We start from the raw sequence: 16,074 nt of genomic DNA, 5'->3' as shown, positions 1-16,074 counted from the left end.
TTAATGGTGGACCAGGTCATTCGCAGAGCAATTAAAAAACAGGTTCAAGTAAATCAAAAAAGTTATACATTTAATATACTGTTATATATTCAAATGATGCATTACTTTATATATATTATATTTATTTTGTAAATACAACAACTCGTTCTCATGTTCTAATAATTATTTTTTCATTTCTACGTAATTCATGAACTATTTAATAAAATACATTTAAAATAAATGTAAGCTTATTTATAAAATGATTTATTCTATGTTTATTTTAATATTGACAATAAACATTAACCAATTATTTACTAAAAGGAAATGAATGGAAAAAAAGTTTTATAAAATAGTTTATTTCCCTACTTTAATATTTACAATAAATCTATTAACCAATTTTAGGGGTAACAGCTAAATTAATGCAACAAATATTACAGAACTCCTACTTTGGCCACCCCTGAGGATTAACTCTGCAAGTGTTTTGCTTTTTCTTTGGCCATCAGAGGGAAAGTGTGACGATAATTACAGAACAGGAAATGGAACTTAATACAGCATAGGGAAGTGACTGGCTGCGCAGTACAAGCAATACAATATGAATTACACACAATCATTTTACTAACATAAACACACATATGTATACACGTATAAATGTAAAAATCCCCCCCAAAACCTCATGTTTGATTCAGCCGTCGTAAAACTAGTACAATCTGTTATGCAAATTGTAGCAGCAGTTCATTACTACTCAAACATTGCCTGTAGGAGGGTCAAGCATAGCTTTAAAAAAAAAAAAAAAAGACCAAATAAAACCCCCCTGAAAGTATAAAAGGACAAAAAGAAAAGATCTACCTACCTGCCAGTCCAGTTGATTGTAGAACACTCAATCTGTGCAATTCCAAAACAAACGGGAGACAAAAACATAACGAGTTTCAAACAGACTTTTGTCATACGAGCTGATACTGCCCCCTGGAGGCAGTATGACGTCAAACAAACACTTTGCGTACATGTGAGGTGAGTTCATGTAAGGAAAGCATCAGGAAATCCTTTCAGGTCTCCACCATCCCAATCATCATCATCATCATCATCATCGGGATGACTGCAGAGCACTGATGTCATCATACGCACTCCTCACACTCGCATCCCAACACGTGGTACATCATTATTACAGTCAAATTAAATAGTTGAATGAAAGAACTACAGCCCTGGGGTGCCCATGTTTTTGAGCATGATTGCATGCATATGAGATTACATACAATTGTGATAGCTAAGATTTGTTTAAAAAAAAAAAAAAAAAAAAAAATTATGCATTTTTTTATTTGTAGTAAAGTGTGAAACACTTCTGTTATTGATTATAAAATCACAATCATCGGTTAAAATGATACCAACGTGGCGGCAGATGCCACATGAAGGCCTTGTCAACCCAATCAATCATAGCCCCGTTGCTTTGCACTCTGTCATGAACACAACAGCCATAGCGCCCCAAGTTTACATTCAATTGCTAATTTAATATGCTAAAAAAAAAATGACATGGTCAATGATTAAAATAATACGTACATCACGATGTAAAGTCTTGCATTTCAATGTCCGGCCATGCAAATCCAAGTCCTCAAGCCGTGCACATCAAAGTCGCAGTCATCCGAGCCTCATGGCCGTCCCAAAAGCCTTTAAGATGTGACTAAATCAAATGCCTGTGTAACGTCACCGTCCAAAACCTTTTTCGAGCATTCAAGCCTAATAGTATGACCGTGGCCCCCTGCTGACAGTCAGCAGTGCCCATCAAAGTCTGCGGTCACATGACACCACCGATCAAACAAAAAGTTAATAAAAGCTAAAGCCTACTTTAGGTCATCTTACAAAACTGTTTTTCAAAGGTGAGCGACGCAATCAATCCAACAAACAGCTGGCAAAACTTGCAGAAATGAATTGCTTACCTCAAGTGGCTGCTCTCCCTAAGGCGGCGTTCCAGCGATCGATTCTAACAACAAAACAAGCCTACACAAATGTATCAAATCTCACTATTTTCACTCATTGTCTTAAAAAAAAAAAACCATCTAGACTTTGAATATAGGTGCACAATTACACCCCAGGTTTTGCTTGTGAGCGAACCAAGGACGTAAACAAGTATGGAGAAATCAGATGGGCTTTTGGAACTGACCTAACAGCTCAAGTAGGGTTTCGCCTAATAGATGGGATATGCTCCAGCGCACAATCAATGAGTGTGATAGAAAATGGATGTATTGGATTTGGTATGCTCATTAGATTGTGTCTTCTACAGCTCGGCCAATTTGAGGGGGAAAGTATTATAAAACCTTGACTATCTTACCAGTATTTTTTCTCCTTTTCAAAAGCACCTGTAAGAAAAGATCAAGGGTCACAACTCTCTTCGTAAACTGTATTAGTGCACTGTATGTAACGTTGTTGTGCAATCACATTTCTGTTCAAATTCAGCCCCTAAAAGCCTATTTTAGTTTGGCGTACTAAATTTGATAAGCCTCTCTACCGAGAGTAAACCCGCAAAAAAGTCAAAGACCTATTGTTGATAAGACATAAGGAGTCTCACATTTGCTTTAACGCATGCATTTTAGGGTCATTTTGGCCATTTTTAGCGGTTCTTCAGATCCTCATGATTTTGTCAATTTTAAGGACTTTGCCATACTCCAAAACCCACTATATTTTTTATGCATGTTCATCCCTGTGAAAATTTACATTTTGTTGGGACACCCACAAATTAGTTACATTTTTGTACACGTATGAATCTATATTTTGTTGATGCGTGTTGATGGAGATCTACAGAAGCAGAGAAAGCCTATGACAAGGAACTGTGGTACTGCATGCAGAAGTCTGGAGCAGCAGAGACGTATGGTCAAATAGTACAGGACATCAATGAGGGCAGCAGAACAGTGGTGATGTGTGCCGTAGGTGCGACAGAGGAGTTTAAGGTGGAGGTGGGACTGCATCAGGGATCAGCCCTGAGCCCCTTCCTGTTTGCAGTGGTGTTGGATAGGCTGACAGATGAGCTTAGACTGGAATCCCATGGACCATGATTTTCGCAGATGACATCGTGATCTGCAGTGAAGGTAGGGAGCAGGTGGAGGAACAGTTAGAAAGGTGGTGTGCACTGGAAAGGAGAGGAATGAAGATTAGCTGAAGTAAGAGAATATACAGCATGTGCATGAATGAGAGCGGTGGAGGGGGGAAGAGTGAGGCTACAGGGAGAAGGGATAGCGAAGGTGGAGAACTTCAAATACTTGGGGTCACCAGTCCGGAGCAATGGTGAGTGTGGGAAGGAAGTGAAGAAATGACTCCAAGCAGGTTGGAACTGGTGGAGGAAGGTGTCAGATGTGTTGTGGGACAGTCTCTCTGCTTGGATGAAGGGCAAAGTTTATAATACAGTGTTGAGGCCAGCCATGATGTACGGATTAGAGACAAGAGAGAGAGCTCTCTCTTGGATAGGATTAGAAATGAGCTCATCAGTTGGATGGCCAAGGTTAGACGCTTTAGAGACAAAGTTAGAGAGAGCGGACTTTGATGGTTTGGACACAGCCAGAGGAGAGAGAGCGAGTACAATGGTAGAAGGATGATGAGGATGGAGCTTCCAGGCGAGAGCTCGAGGAAGATGTAGTGAGGGACGACATGAGGGCAGTTGGTGTTGAGCGGAGAATGCAGGAGATAGGCACCATTTAAAAAAAATATCTCAATAGCCGCGGTTGTTTTTTAAAGTGCTCTTTAAGTTGAGTAATTTGGCCGTTTGCACACCAAAGAGCACAACGTTTTCCCCATTCAAAGCATGCAGCAAAATTTCACACCTATTCCAGCTTGCTGCAAAGGTGCCTTGCTCCTGAAATGTGTGCCATTGATGGTTGGTGTATTAAAAAAATGAAGTATCTCTCATGTCCAAATTCACGTCAACAGTTTTAGAAGAGATTCTTGTAACGAAGTGTTAATAGCCCACGAAATAATTACTATTCGCAATGTGCATTTCACAAATATAGTTCCTAGAATTCACCATATACATTACACACACACACACACACAAATTAATTTTCAGGATGAACCTAAATTGCACTTTCCTGGTTGTTAGAACTTGTATTTAAACTAACTTTATTTCAACTCATCATGGAGTTGACTTTCTGACATCATTGCACCAAAGTGAGAACAAACATTGTTGACATCCTGACATCATTGCACCAAAGCGAGAACTGAGCTAAGCGCATCACGGTTATCAGCAGGTTGCATTTTTATTCAAAATGCAACTCAGAAAGACCTGAGTTGAGTGAACATTTTTGGAATTTGTATGGCTCAGACATCTAAATGTTCCCATTCAGCTCCTTGTTACAAAACAGCAAATTCTGCAAAAAGTACCGAAACATTGAATCATCGCACGTGCATTTAAGACAGATGTCAAATTAAGTTTATAGTACATTTTTGGTTCATCCCAAAATTTCAGCTGAAAGTCCAATATGCCTAATTTTTCAGCTTACATTTAACGCCCCCTACGCCGATGATGCTGTGGCTGTCCCATGCAGCCGACACGAGGCCGTAGGCAGAATTCACCCAGGACGAGAATTAACCAACCTAAATTGAAAAAAAAAGAGTGGATCACTTTAATGCTCATGGAATGCAACAAAAAACAAAAAAAAGACAAATGAAACTTACCTTCCAGCATACAAATCACAGCAACGCTTTCTAGTGGTGCAGTAATTAAATCGACGATTATCAATTTAATCAACTATTTTGATAATCGATTGTTTAATCCTAATTGCAGTCTCTCAACAGTAAATATTCCGATTTCTGTAGTCATCCTTGAAAGCAGACGGATTACTTTTATTTTGAATCAAACAGACTTTCACTTTGGGAAACACATTTGCCTATTTTCTGACGTTATCGACCCAACCAGTAATACATTCACATGGAAAAATAAGTCAGTTTAATCTATGAGGAAAATATTTGCCACCGTAGTATGAACCTGTAAATGACGAATTGGAAGCAGCTTCAGAAGTGTTTTATCAAACTAGTAGCATTAATCAGTACCCAAGAAGTGGCTTTCACGTTCAAAAAGGTTGGCGAGTACAACGTAAGTTGATACAGATTTTCTTGGGGCAATAAACAATGCAAAATAAATTTGTATACCATGAAATCGATGGAATAGTTGAGAAGATTCGATTCTAAAAATATTCCATAGCAGTAGTCCTACTTTCAACCAATAATTCAAATCTAAAGATCTTTATTTCAGGTTTATTTTTTAAATATACAAACGAAGAAACAAAAACAATAATAATAGTAAAGTCCATTCATCCATCCACTTTCTGTACCGCTTCTCCTCACACGGGCCAGAGCTGCTGGAGCCTATCCCAGCTATCTTCGGGCGAGAGGCCGAGTACACCCTGAACCGGTCGCCAGCCAATCGCAGGGCACATAGAAACAAACAACAAGTGATCATTAACAATACCCACATGCAGAAGGCAGATTGTATATAGTGCATGAAGTCAGAAAGTGAGCAAGAGGGATGTTTTTTTTTTTTTTTTTTTTTTTTTTTCTTTCCCTGAGGCGTTTTGAATAAAATTGCAGCTTGTTTAGGTTATTGCAATAAACATCTTGTATTGGATCTCTGGTTGGTGTCTGTGCTCAAACAATGGGCTGAATGGCCTTGACAAATGAAACGACAAGAAACATTGCATCAAAACACCAAGTAGGAAAGCTTGAACAACAGGAAAAGCCACCCCCTTCTACATAAAAAAAGAAAAAAAGAAAATGAGACCAAGCATCAGGGTTTCCCAAACTAACGGTATCTAAAATGGGTCTTTTTATCTTTCAGTACTTTATTGACCATCAAACAGGCACACTGTTTCATAGCAATGTGTTCATTATTTTAGTAAGCTTGGGAAACCCTAGCAAGTTTGGAAAGGAGGAGGATCAACTCTGCCATGCTAGAGAATCGCAGTCACAGGGAAGAACGTGGATGTTGCGATTACAGTGCTGGCTTTGATGAAGGCGTCAGACAGACGTTTGCTTCAAATACGAGCCACTTCAAAGCAGGACACAAACTCCTCCATCTTGCGAGTTGCGTACCCAGCAAACGGCTGGGGGTCAAATGGAGGCACGGAAGGCACGAGAGGGATTTTGCCCCAAAACGTGGCAGGGCTTCTCACGCACAATTGCACAGTTGGCTCAATCTCATCGCACCTCTCATTTTCCCTGATGATGATGGGCCAGATTGAAGAAAATTTAGGGGGGGCTAAAACAACTGGAGCTCCGTTGATGAGTCACCGATAAACAAAAAATAAAGAAAAAGAAAACATTGGTGAGTGCACGTGACAGGAAAGGTAAATGATCAGTAGTAGTCGTCAAAGTCCGAGTTGTCGTCATCAAGGCAAATGTCTCGGTAGGAGTCGCTCTTGAACTCCATGCCGTTTTCATCAAAGTAGTCGTCGTCGTACAGCAGGTTGGAGCCGTCGTCCGTGGGCGGCACTTTGGTGCGGATGCAGTACTCTTCCAGCGTGACGGGAACCTTGACGCCATCGAGGTCCGCTTCGCTTTTGGTGGCTAGCACCTGCTTCCTGCAAAGAAACGGGGAAGAGAGATGACGGTTCTCAAACTTTAAGGGTCCAAAGACCCCTTTGCAAGGAAGATGTTTTTCTCAGGAACCCCTCTAAAGCCTAACTCTAATTTCATATGATGGGGTTTATACTTTATATAAAAATAAAAAAAATTCAAAAAAGTTTTAAGAGTACAGATACAATATATTGTTTCAGCCTGTCGCGATAGCACATTTTTAGGATGGTGTATTTTCCCAAAAACGCTCTCATTAAACAATAGTATACAATTTTTTTCATGCCACTGATATAATCACCAGAGCATAATAAATCAATTACATCATTAAGAACAATTCACTTTAAATTCTAAAGAACATTGGCATTGTAATGAATAAATAAAATATCTTGGATTAAAAAATATAAATAAATCAGACTAAGGCCATTTGCAAAAATTGCACTTAAATATTAATCATTTGGTACATAGGTATAGAGCCATTAACTCACTAAAGAGGCCCCAAAAATGTCTTAAAGCCTGCCAAATTTGAATGAATAAAAAAAACGTACTCGAAAGCATTTGGACTTTTTCAGTTTTTAAATCAGATGCCAATAATATCACTTACTTTTTAGTCTATTTGTATTTATTGTAAGAATGTTGTGTTACCCACTGTATAATTTCTGCTGCCTGTGTAACTTCTGCTGCCTCTTGGCTTTAATCTCTCAATAAGCTTTTACCTGGTTAAAAAAAGAATAAATATAAAATAAAACAAAGCCCACCCTCGACCTTTACTTGTCAATCAAATAACCCTGAAAATGAGTTTGCTGAAGTCAACTACTGCCTGAATAATGATAACATGGGCCACTGTGGTTATGCTTTATAAAAGAGTTTGTATATATGTGTGCGCTACGTGAGGAACACACACAACTGATTAGCTAGCACCAAGAGAGCATTTGTACTTTTAATTTGCTGTGTGTGGAAGCGCTTCACCAACACATGTTGGTGAATCTACGAACGCAGATTGAACATGCTTCCTGCATCCCTGCCCATTTTCAGACGCGGCACGCACTTCAAAGGAGATCCCTGCTTCTACTACTACAAGTGACTCAGTAGCGACTCCATTTTTCATAGAGGATAAAGAATATATTGCACTGAGCATTATGATCTGTCAACCTGTGTTGCACCACCATGTGTGTTCAAATATCCATCACTTAAAGTGTTCTACAACCGTGACTTTTCATGCTAATTGTGACTCTCGATGCTAACCATCAGCATGTCTATGGCCTTTCCCATTAATTGTATACAACTAAACTATTTATGCTTTAAATTAGAGGCACGTCGCTAACCACGAATGGTATCATTTACTTGGAATGATAACCAACAGTCGCTAGGATGCTTTGTCTATCAACACGAGTCGTCGGGTAGAAACTTGGGAGCATAAATGGTTGCGTTTGTCCACACCAGCTCAGGCTAGTTCTGTCCTAACTAAGCCTGCTTGCATGAGATGCGAAACGTCTAAGACCACAAGCACAGACCAGTTGCAATCGATTCAATGCCCTGAGAATAAAATAACTTGGATGGATGAGAATATTCACAGGCATCTACCCGTGCAATTTTTGACTCTTTGTCTGTGTGGAAAACACCTAAAGTTGAACAGACGTTTTATGATGGCGACGGTTTGATCGCGAGGTCCCACTGTGAACTTGTTTTTGACTCCGGTACCTGATGATGTCAATATATTCCTGGTCCTCGCCCTTGCTCTCCCTCCACCTACGGTACATGACGGAGGCGTCCACGTTGGCCGGGGAGAAGGTGTTGGGCTCGTTAAGCAGGGAGATGACGCTGAGCAGGATGGTCCTGAGCAACGAGAGAGATCAGAAGCGAAGGATGAGCGGGGAAGGTCAGGGTGAAGGTAAGACGAGAGGCATTGAGTTACTGATCGAGACGCGGGACTTGATGGAAAGCCTGATGGAGAGATGAAGGTTAAGTGTCAAACAACCGATCCGCTCAAACCCATAATGTCCATTGAACTTTGACATCCTAATCAATCTTTGCTAATGAGGACTGCCTGCAAGGAACTCGTCAATCATAAACCTACCCAAAAAAAAACAATCCTCAAGGTTTTGATGGGAATTTGCAGAGCTGTCAGGTAGTGTGTATTTGGAGTTTTGGATTTACCAAACTCAACTGTGGCTAAAGATGGCTTACCTGACATTCTGTGTGGGGTTCCACCGCTCTGACGGCAACTCGCCACTATGGGGGTCGTCCACTGGCGGGTGCAGGATCGAAATGCACACTTCTCCATTCTAGCCGACGGATATGGGAAGAAAACAAATGCTTATGCACGGTTCAGATGGATTGACATAACCACAATCAACAGACTTTACCTCATAAATGTTAGGGTGCCACATTTTGGTGAGGAAACGGAAAGAAGGTGGAGAGTACGGGTAGTCTACTGGGAACTTGAGCAGGGCCTGTGATAAATCAAATCGGGCATGAAGACATGCAATGTAAATCCACAATTCCATAATTAAAATAAACGTAGCGGTGGGTATTAGCCCATTCAGAACTTCTTGTGAATATATTGTCAAAGTATTACAATCAGTTTTTGTGAAAAAAGCAAATCTAGAATTTTAATCATCAGCATCTTTTTTTTTTTCAATTTCATTCTGGGCTGCGGCGAGTGTAACCATCTTTTTTGCAACGTGTCGCAGCCATAAAATTCTAATGATTATTTGCTGAAAACAAAGTTTATCAGTTTGAACATGAAATATCTTGTCTTTGTAGTGTATTCAATTAAATATAGGTCAAACATGATTTGCAAATCATTGTATTCTGTTTTTATTTATGTTTAACAACGTCCCACCTTCATTGGAAGTGGGGTTGTAATATTGATCACTTTGCTATGTGCTTCTTTTTCCACGCTTTTCTGGTGCTTTGTCACGCAACTGGTGGTGGCACGAAAATTGAGAATCAATTTAAAAACGTGATTGACATTACTACGTCAGTATTGAATACACTAGTATTTACGTATCGTCACCAATGATTAGAAAGAATCTGAAACTAGTATGTGGTTGGCAGTGGGGAGTAAATAGTGGCGTGCAACAAGCAGGGAACTGACAGTGTGTGTGTTAGAGCTGAAATGGTGCAGTGAGGTCTCGTTTTTTTGCCTTTCCACCTGTTACCACAGCCAAGGACAATCCACTGCTCACACCCATGCCGTGCTTTTGTATGGAAGGCGGCACAATAGGGACTCAGGGACCTAATTTTCTTCGATAAAGCGTGGGGTACACTTGTTATAAACATGCACCTCATTCACAAAATTAAACCCTGTGCTGAGCTCCCATCACATATACTGGACCACATTTGCTGCTTCAGCACTATCAGCTGGTCATCGCCACAGATCCCAAGTAGGAGTGACAGCGGGAGCCTTGACAGGTGATTCGACACTGAATGATGAGGCCGCTGATGGCTATATTAAGACTCGTGCACTACATAAAGCTCTTAAGCCTTTCATTCTGGGCTGCGGCAAGTGTAACCAAGCCACGGGATCTGGAATACAGCGTTAGCCTGCTATACTATGGTTCATCATTCACAACACACTCACGCGGAGTCACCGAAAACACAGACCGGGTAACGGATTAGCCAGTGAACAGCCAGCCAGCTCACTCGCTGACGGCCGTGTCACTTACCAGGCCAGGCATCGCCATTGAGGGCACATACACGCAAAGTCACACATACTCAAATGTAGAACATTTGGAATGTGACAATAATAATACTTGCACCTCACCTGAACAGTTGTTGCAGTATTGTATTATGAGTTGGTATTGTACAAATTAATTTTTATCTGATTACTCGATTGAGTAATGGGATCTTCGGGAGAACAGATTCTAAAAATATTCAATAGCTGTAGCACTCGTACGTCATATACCTTTTTATGCTTGTAATTTGTTATGTTTGTACAAGTTTGCTTTCAAAAAGTGTTTTAAAAGATTTACATTCGTTTAAAGTGTGTGGGAGGAGTAAAAACTATATATAAAAGAAGTTATGGTTTCTAACACGGATTTTCCTCCTGAAATATTGTACATTTATTTTATCACCCGCGTTGAACTGCGTCGGGGGGTTCAAATTGACACGTGAATTTTCTGTCATACCGAATAAGCTTAACACCCGAGGCTCACTGTCCACGGCCATTTGTGTTAAAAGTAATTGTCACTGTTGTGTTGGCACACACCTAGACACGTCTATGTGGAGACAACCACATCAGTTTGGTGAAGACACACTTGTACACGGCGATGCCATGCTTTGGCAAGTTCTGTCTGAAAAGGTACAGGCTAATAAATCTCTCTACCGTTCCAATGTATTGAGCATGCAGCGTGAACACAGTTAATGATAGTACCTCTAAAAAGCAGGCTGCACATCGTCTATGCCTTTATACAAAAAAAGTCTGCTAACGCTCCAATAATGCATCTAAAAGGGCAGAATAGTTCCACAATATCCCCCATTCTGTGTCATTTGTACAGAACAGCCAACTGGAAAAAGCCAGATACATCTGGTTCTGAACAAGCTGTGGGTAAGGGGCTAAAGTTACATTTAGGTGTTTAATATATATATATATTTTTTAAGCTTCACTAGTAACAGTTGTGGCGTTATTGTCACATAAGTCAAGTTACCACCGTACATATAGAAGTTACACTGTTTTACAGTTAACAGTGATAGAAATACATGTGCAATTCAAAGAATGTTGATGATTGTGGTGACCTAATAAACCATGCCTTGTTAACCTTGTAACCAAATGGTAAAGAAGGAAAAAAAAGCTAAGAGAATTAAGAGAACAGTGAGGATTTGAATTTTGTATTTCCTACCTACACTTGTGGCTTGGACAATGTGACCGCTTCCTGCAGTCAGAGCTATCAATGAAACGTGAGCGCAAAGCTACAACGATCCTCACCGACAAATAGCTGCAGCCCACACAGCATCCCGGCAAGCAGCTTTTTTGCCAAATTAAAACAAGGTTGTGACGACCTGATGCCATTCAAAAGATTTGAACGGCATTGCAGTTTGTATGTGGTGTTTGCTAAGCCTGTCAGGGGTTTCCCTGCGTGCAAAATTCAGAGACGGACACTTCCACCTAACTTGTGGACGCCTCTGCCTTTAAGACCTTTGACGTCCCCCAAAAAATTTGAGCGGCATTAGACTAAGTTGGGTGTCACTTTTAACCGCAATTGTCGTATCACGCCACAGTGGTGGTGTTATTATAAGCGGTTGGAAGTCACATCGAGAGCTGTCAAAGACTAACTAGACGAAAAGGATGATGACGGCGGCGACGACGAGTAAGAAAAAAAAAAATGACCAAGACGAAAATGCTGAAGACAACGAACAAGATGAAGTTGAAGAAAATGATGACAGTGACGACAAAAAAGAAGAAAAGGAACGCGAACAAAGACAATGGCGAACAAGACAAAGATGACGAGAGAGACGAAAAAGACGCTGAAATTCATCAAGACGAAGAATACCAAGAATAAGACTAAGACGAAGAAAACAATGACAACCAAGACGAACAAATAAGGAACAACACGAACATGGAGATAAAGACCAAGGAGGCATTAAAGGCAAACAAGACGATGACAAAGACAAAGAAGACAAGAAAACAACAAGGAGGATAAAGAGGATTAACAAGATAAGGAAGACGAAGAAGACGACAACGCGTAGATGACGACTAACAAGAAGCGGCGATGAAGAACCTCCGCTTGGGAAATTTGTCAATGAAATGGCTCAAGAGAATTCTCAACTGCCATTTAACAGCAGTTAACCCTTACCACTACTAAAAAACATTTAATAAAAAGACTTCACGCAAGGACGTTAGATTTATCTGACGATATGTCACAATAATTTTGCAGCTTTTAATTGGTAGGGGGTAATTGGTTTTGGTTGGTTAGTTGGTTTTGTTTCTGTACGTAGGTAGACATTTTCTTAAAATGATACAATAATTATTTTGCAGACCCCCCAAAGTTGTTGCCTGGACCCGTTTTAGAATCCTTGGTGTAGTTTCTATGATGTTACTCCTAACATACAACACCAGGTGCAGAAAAAGTTAAATTAGGGCATTTGTTCCCAGAGGTGGTTCAAATCCCGTCCCCACTGGTCAACAAAAACAGGAACTAGAAAACTACCAAAACAACACCTGTTACACACAAAAAAAACATCTAAAATATGTCATTTGTTCATTAAGTCAGTCAAAAAATTTTTGAAAACTAACAAAACAAAACCAGTAATGGCAGTATTATTAATGCAATACACCAGTCACAAAAAATGTCAAATCAGTAATTTGTTCATAAAAAGTAGGTTATTAGACACAGGAAGTAGAGACTGCCAAAATAAAACGGGTAATGGTAGTACTAGTAATGAACTATACCAGTCACAGTAGATCCAACTCAGTCATTTGTCCACAAAAAGTTGGTCGACAAAAAGCAGAGAACTACCAAAAACATTTATTAAAAACCCACAATCAGAGTCATTTGTTTACAAAAAGTCAGTCAATACTTCTTAAGCCTGCGGAAATGGAAACAAAACCAGGAGAACCAGCAGGACACGGTGCCGGTGACCCTCCTGCTTCTTAAATGTATTGTGAGGCTTGAGACACTTACAAAAAAGACGTCAATGTGAGTGAGTGATGCCAAAACAAAACAGCTGAGTCAGACGGGCAGGTTTCACACCATGTGCCTGACAGCTCACTCGTTCAATCGAGGGCGTTGAGTTCTGTTCCGTTTCCCCGCAAGAGAAGAATCGGGCAAACAGGTTGGATGGAAACCCAGTGCAAAATGAGTCACAGCCACATAGTGGATTTCGCAGCCGTGTAGGAGTTCACAGAGGAACCCTGCGTAAGGCATGCACCCTCAGAAACCGCAGTGCCCGGAGAAAACCCACCCAGAACATGCAAACTCCACACAGGTGGGGACGGGATTTGAACCACAGTCCCCAGAACTGTGAGGCAGATGCTCTAACCAGTCGTCCATCCTGCCGCTCTCTTAACATACCAATTAACTATTACAATGTATAATTTTTATTTATTTTATTTTTTTTATAAAGTACAATATTAAAGAGCTATTTTTTTAGGGCTGCTACTAACAACTATTTTTCAATCAATTGAATAGTCATTAAATTTATTTTGCATTAAAGTTCATTGCAAAAGCATTTTTTCCTTGAGTGTTTATTAACTGTTTATTTGATATTGTTTAATGATAAAAAAATAAGCAATATCACTTGACAGGGAGTGTCATGTACACACCACCTTTTTTTTTTTTTTTTTTAAACTGAGCTACTTCTTGGGTACTGATTAATGCAAAGGGCTACGCTAGTTTGATATACACTTCTTAGGCTGCAACCACTGTACATGTCAATTGCAGGTTAGTTATTATAAGGCTGCAAATACCTATTATTTTTTGACAAGAAAATTGGTTCACAACTGTTCTCAGCATGGAAATTTTTCTATTGCTGAATCACAACCCACTCTTAGAAAAGTTAGGAACACTAAAGAACATGTATTGTTAAAATACAGCCCTTGAAAATATATTTTTAAACAACTACTCATGCTTACATTTTTAAATTAGCTTTCAGAGCAACTTAAAGTGAGGAAGAACATGACTGCATGTAGAATTTTTTGTTTTTATATCTTTGCACTGATCTCATCTTTTTAGCAAAGTGCAACATTGATAGGCTGCAGACCAAAGCAACTCTTAACAGTTTTAACCCTCTGAATTATGGTATACTGTACAGTGCACATTTTAAAACCTGCTCGCGACCCACCCAAAATGGCTCCCCAACCAACTTTGGGTCCCAAACAGCAATCCGACCACCAGCTTTAATTCATATACCTAGGTTGTTAAAAGTACAGTACTTTATCAACTGACATCTTTATTATCGTTAAAGAAAGCTTACAACGCCATATTAGCAATATTTAAAGTTAGCCCAAAAAAAAAAAAGGCATTGAAACGAGTCCATTTTTAAAGCTGATATAAGAACGGTAGCAGCTGTAGTGCTAGTTAAACTTAGCCACTCACCTTAAAATATCCGCCCTCGTAGTGCGTGTTCGGCGGTCCGAATATCGCCACTTCCCAGTTGTACATGTCCGACTCGTTGACCAGAGTGATTTTGAAGCCCTCCACCGGCTCGTCCTGGAGACTCATCATCTCCAGCATGAGTGCTTTCTGGGAACTGGCGACAGGATTGGACTGAGCCATATTCCAAACAAACAAACAAACAAACAAACGACTTGGAGAAATCGTGTCAAGCGGCCCCGGCGCAACAACAAAACCCCTCAAAAGATATATTAAAAAGGGACTCCCTGGCCAGAGAATGGTTTCAACTCTGCATTCGTGCGGAAAGAGATGGAATTAAATCTGCTATATTGCCGGAGAGAGAGGAGGAAGGGAGGGAGGGGGGGGAGACAAAAAAAGAAAAAAAACGTCTCCCTTGTGTTGTGGTTAACAAGACCCGGTGCGCTACACACTCCAAAGCAGCTTCACTTATTTCAAAACAGTGCCACACACTTCCGCTACTGAGTTTTCGAAGTAAACGTTTCATGGCAGCATCCCGTCGGAAAACTTCTTCAATATGAAACCAGTTTACACACGTGACTATTGTGAGCTGTAAAGTGAGCAAGAGAGCCCTCGTTTGGCGTGCCGCCTTTGTTAAAAAGTAAGCGTCACGTCCTTATTACCCCCGAACGAAGGGTGACTCGTAACGCGATGTAAAACGCGTTGAGTGCTACATTTAGATTTAAATCGTCTTCTGAATCGATGCGATGTATTTTTCAGTCAAATACAATCCGTCGGTAGGATGAACGCCCTTTTTAATCCACCTGTTATCAGTACGCCTAACCTTTATTTTGGAAGTCGTAAGGAAGTTGTCTTCTCCCACATTGGAATGCGACAGCACTAATCACGGGATTGCTTTTAAGACGTTTCATTTAAATGTAAAATAAAACAAAACAAAATACAAAAGATACATTTATTATAATTATTTAAAACGTTTTATATAAAATACGGCCCTTCTGTTAAAGTTTACTCTGCTTCTAGCCGTCGAGTAACTTAACTCGGGCAAGGCAACATGGGAACTCGAGTTTTGCGTAGCTAAATGAGGAAACAGTTTACTTAAAATGTAGAAAATATGAATACGAGTAAGTCTTAAAAATGTGTGTAATTATCCATCCATCCATTAAATGTATGCAGCTTTGAGGACTTCCTAACCAAAGAAATGCATCATGGGAACTGGAGTTTTGTGTAGCTAAATATTTAAATGTAACATTTAAAAACTAACAGTGTCTCCAACTTGTTACATTATAAGTATAAAAAATGTATAGTTTTAAATCTATTTGGCTTCGGCCGTCGAGGACTTCCAAGTTGGGCAAGGCATCATGGGAAACGGAGTTTTGGTAGGCTAAATGAGGAAAACATTTCATTTAAATGTAGAAATAACGGAAAGTATAACATTGTCTTGATCTTATTATGTACCGGTATAACAATTTATTACTTGAAATTTAGGGTTTTAAGCATTCAATGACTTAGGCAA

The 16,074-nt window shown here is 39.9% G+C and overlaps 1 protein-coding gene across 1 annotated transcript; it reads right to left on the bottom strand.

Moving 5' to 3' along the window:
• Window positions 1-5,183: 5,183 nt before the first annotated feature.
• LOC133480936 (ubiquitin-conjugating enzyme E2 R2-like) lies at window positions 5,184-15,131 on the bottom strand. Its single transcript, XM_061779692.1, has 5 exons — window positions 14,565-15,131; window positions 8,892-8,978; window positions 8,713-8,810; window positions 8,227-8,361; window positions 5,184-6,533 (listed from the first exon to the last, which is right to left on the bottom strand). The coding sequence occupies exons 1-5, from the start codon at window positions 14,742-14,744 to the stop codon at window positions 6,308-6,310; spliced, it is 726 nt and encodes a 241-aa protein (XP_061635676.1). The 5' UTR covers window positions 14,745-15,131; the 3' UTR covers window positions 5,184-6,307.
• Window positions 15,132-16,074: the final 943 nt, after the last annotated feature.

This window comes from Phyllopteryx taeniolatus, chromosome 7 (assembly GCF_024500385.1).
Source record: "Phyllopteryx taeniolatus isolate TA_2022b chromosome 7, UOR_Ptae_1.2, whole genome shotgun sequence".
NCBI lineage: Eukaryota > Metazoa > Chordata > Actinopteri > Syngnathiformes > Syngnathidae > Phyllopteryx > Phyllopteryx taeniolatus.
The sequence above is the reverse complement of the archived record's forward strand: the minus strand, read 5'-3'. Positions and strand labels throughout refer to the sequence as shown.

What these genes read in the sequence shown, in the direction of transcription:
- LOC133480936 (XM_061779692.1), bottom strand. Translation starts at nt 14,744, where the DNA reads ATGGCTCAGTCCAATCCTGTCGCCAGTTCCCAGAAAGCACTCATGCTG. An exon ending in ACGAGGGCGGATATTTTAAG is followed by an intron (nt 8,979 to 14,564) that starts GTGAGTGGCTAA and finishes GATTTATCACAG; the next exon opens with GCCCTGCTCAAGTTCCCAGT. An exon ending in AACCCCACACAGAATGTCAG is followed by an intron (nt 8,362 to 8,712) that starts GTAAGCCATCTT and finishes CTCGTTGCTCAG; the next exon opens with GACCATCCTGCTCAGCGTCA.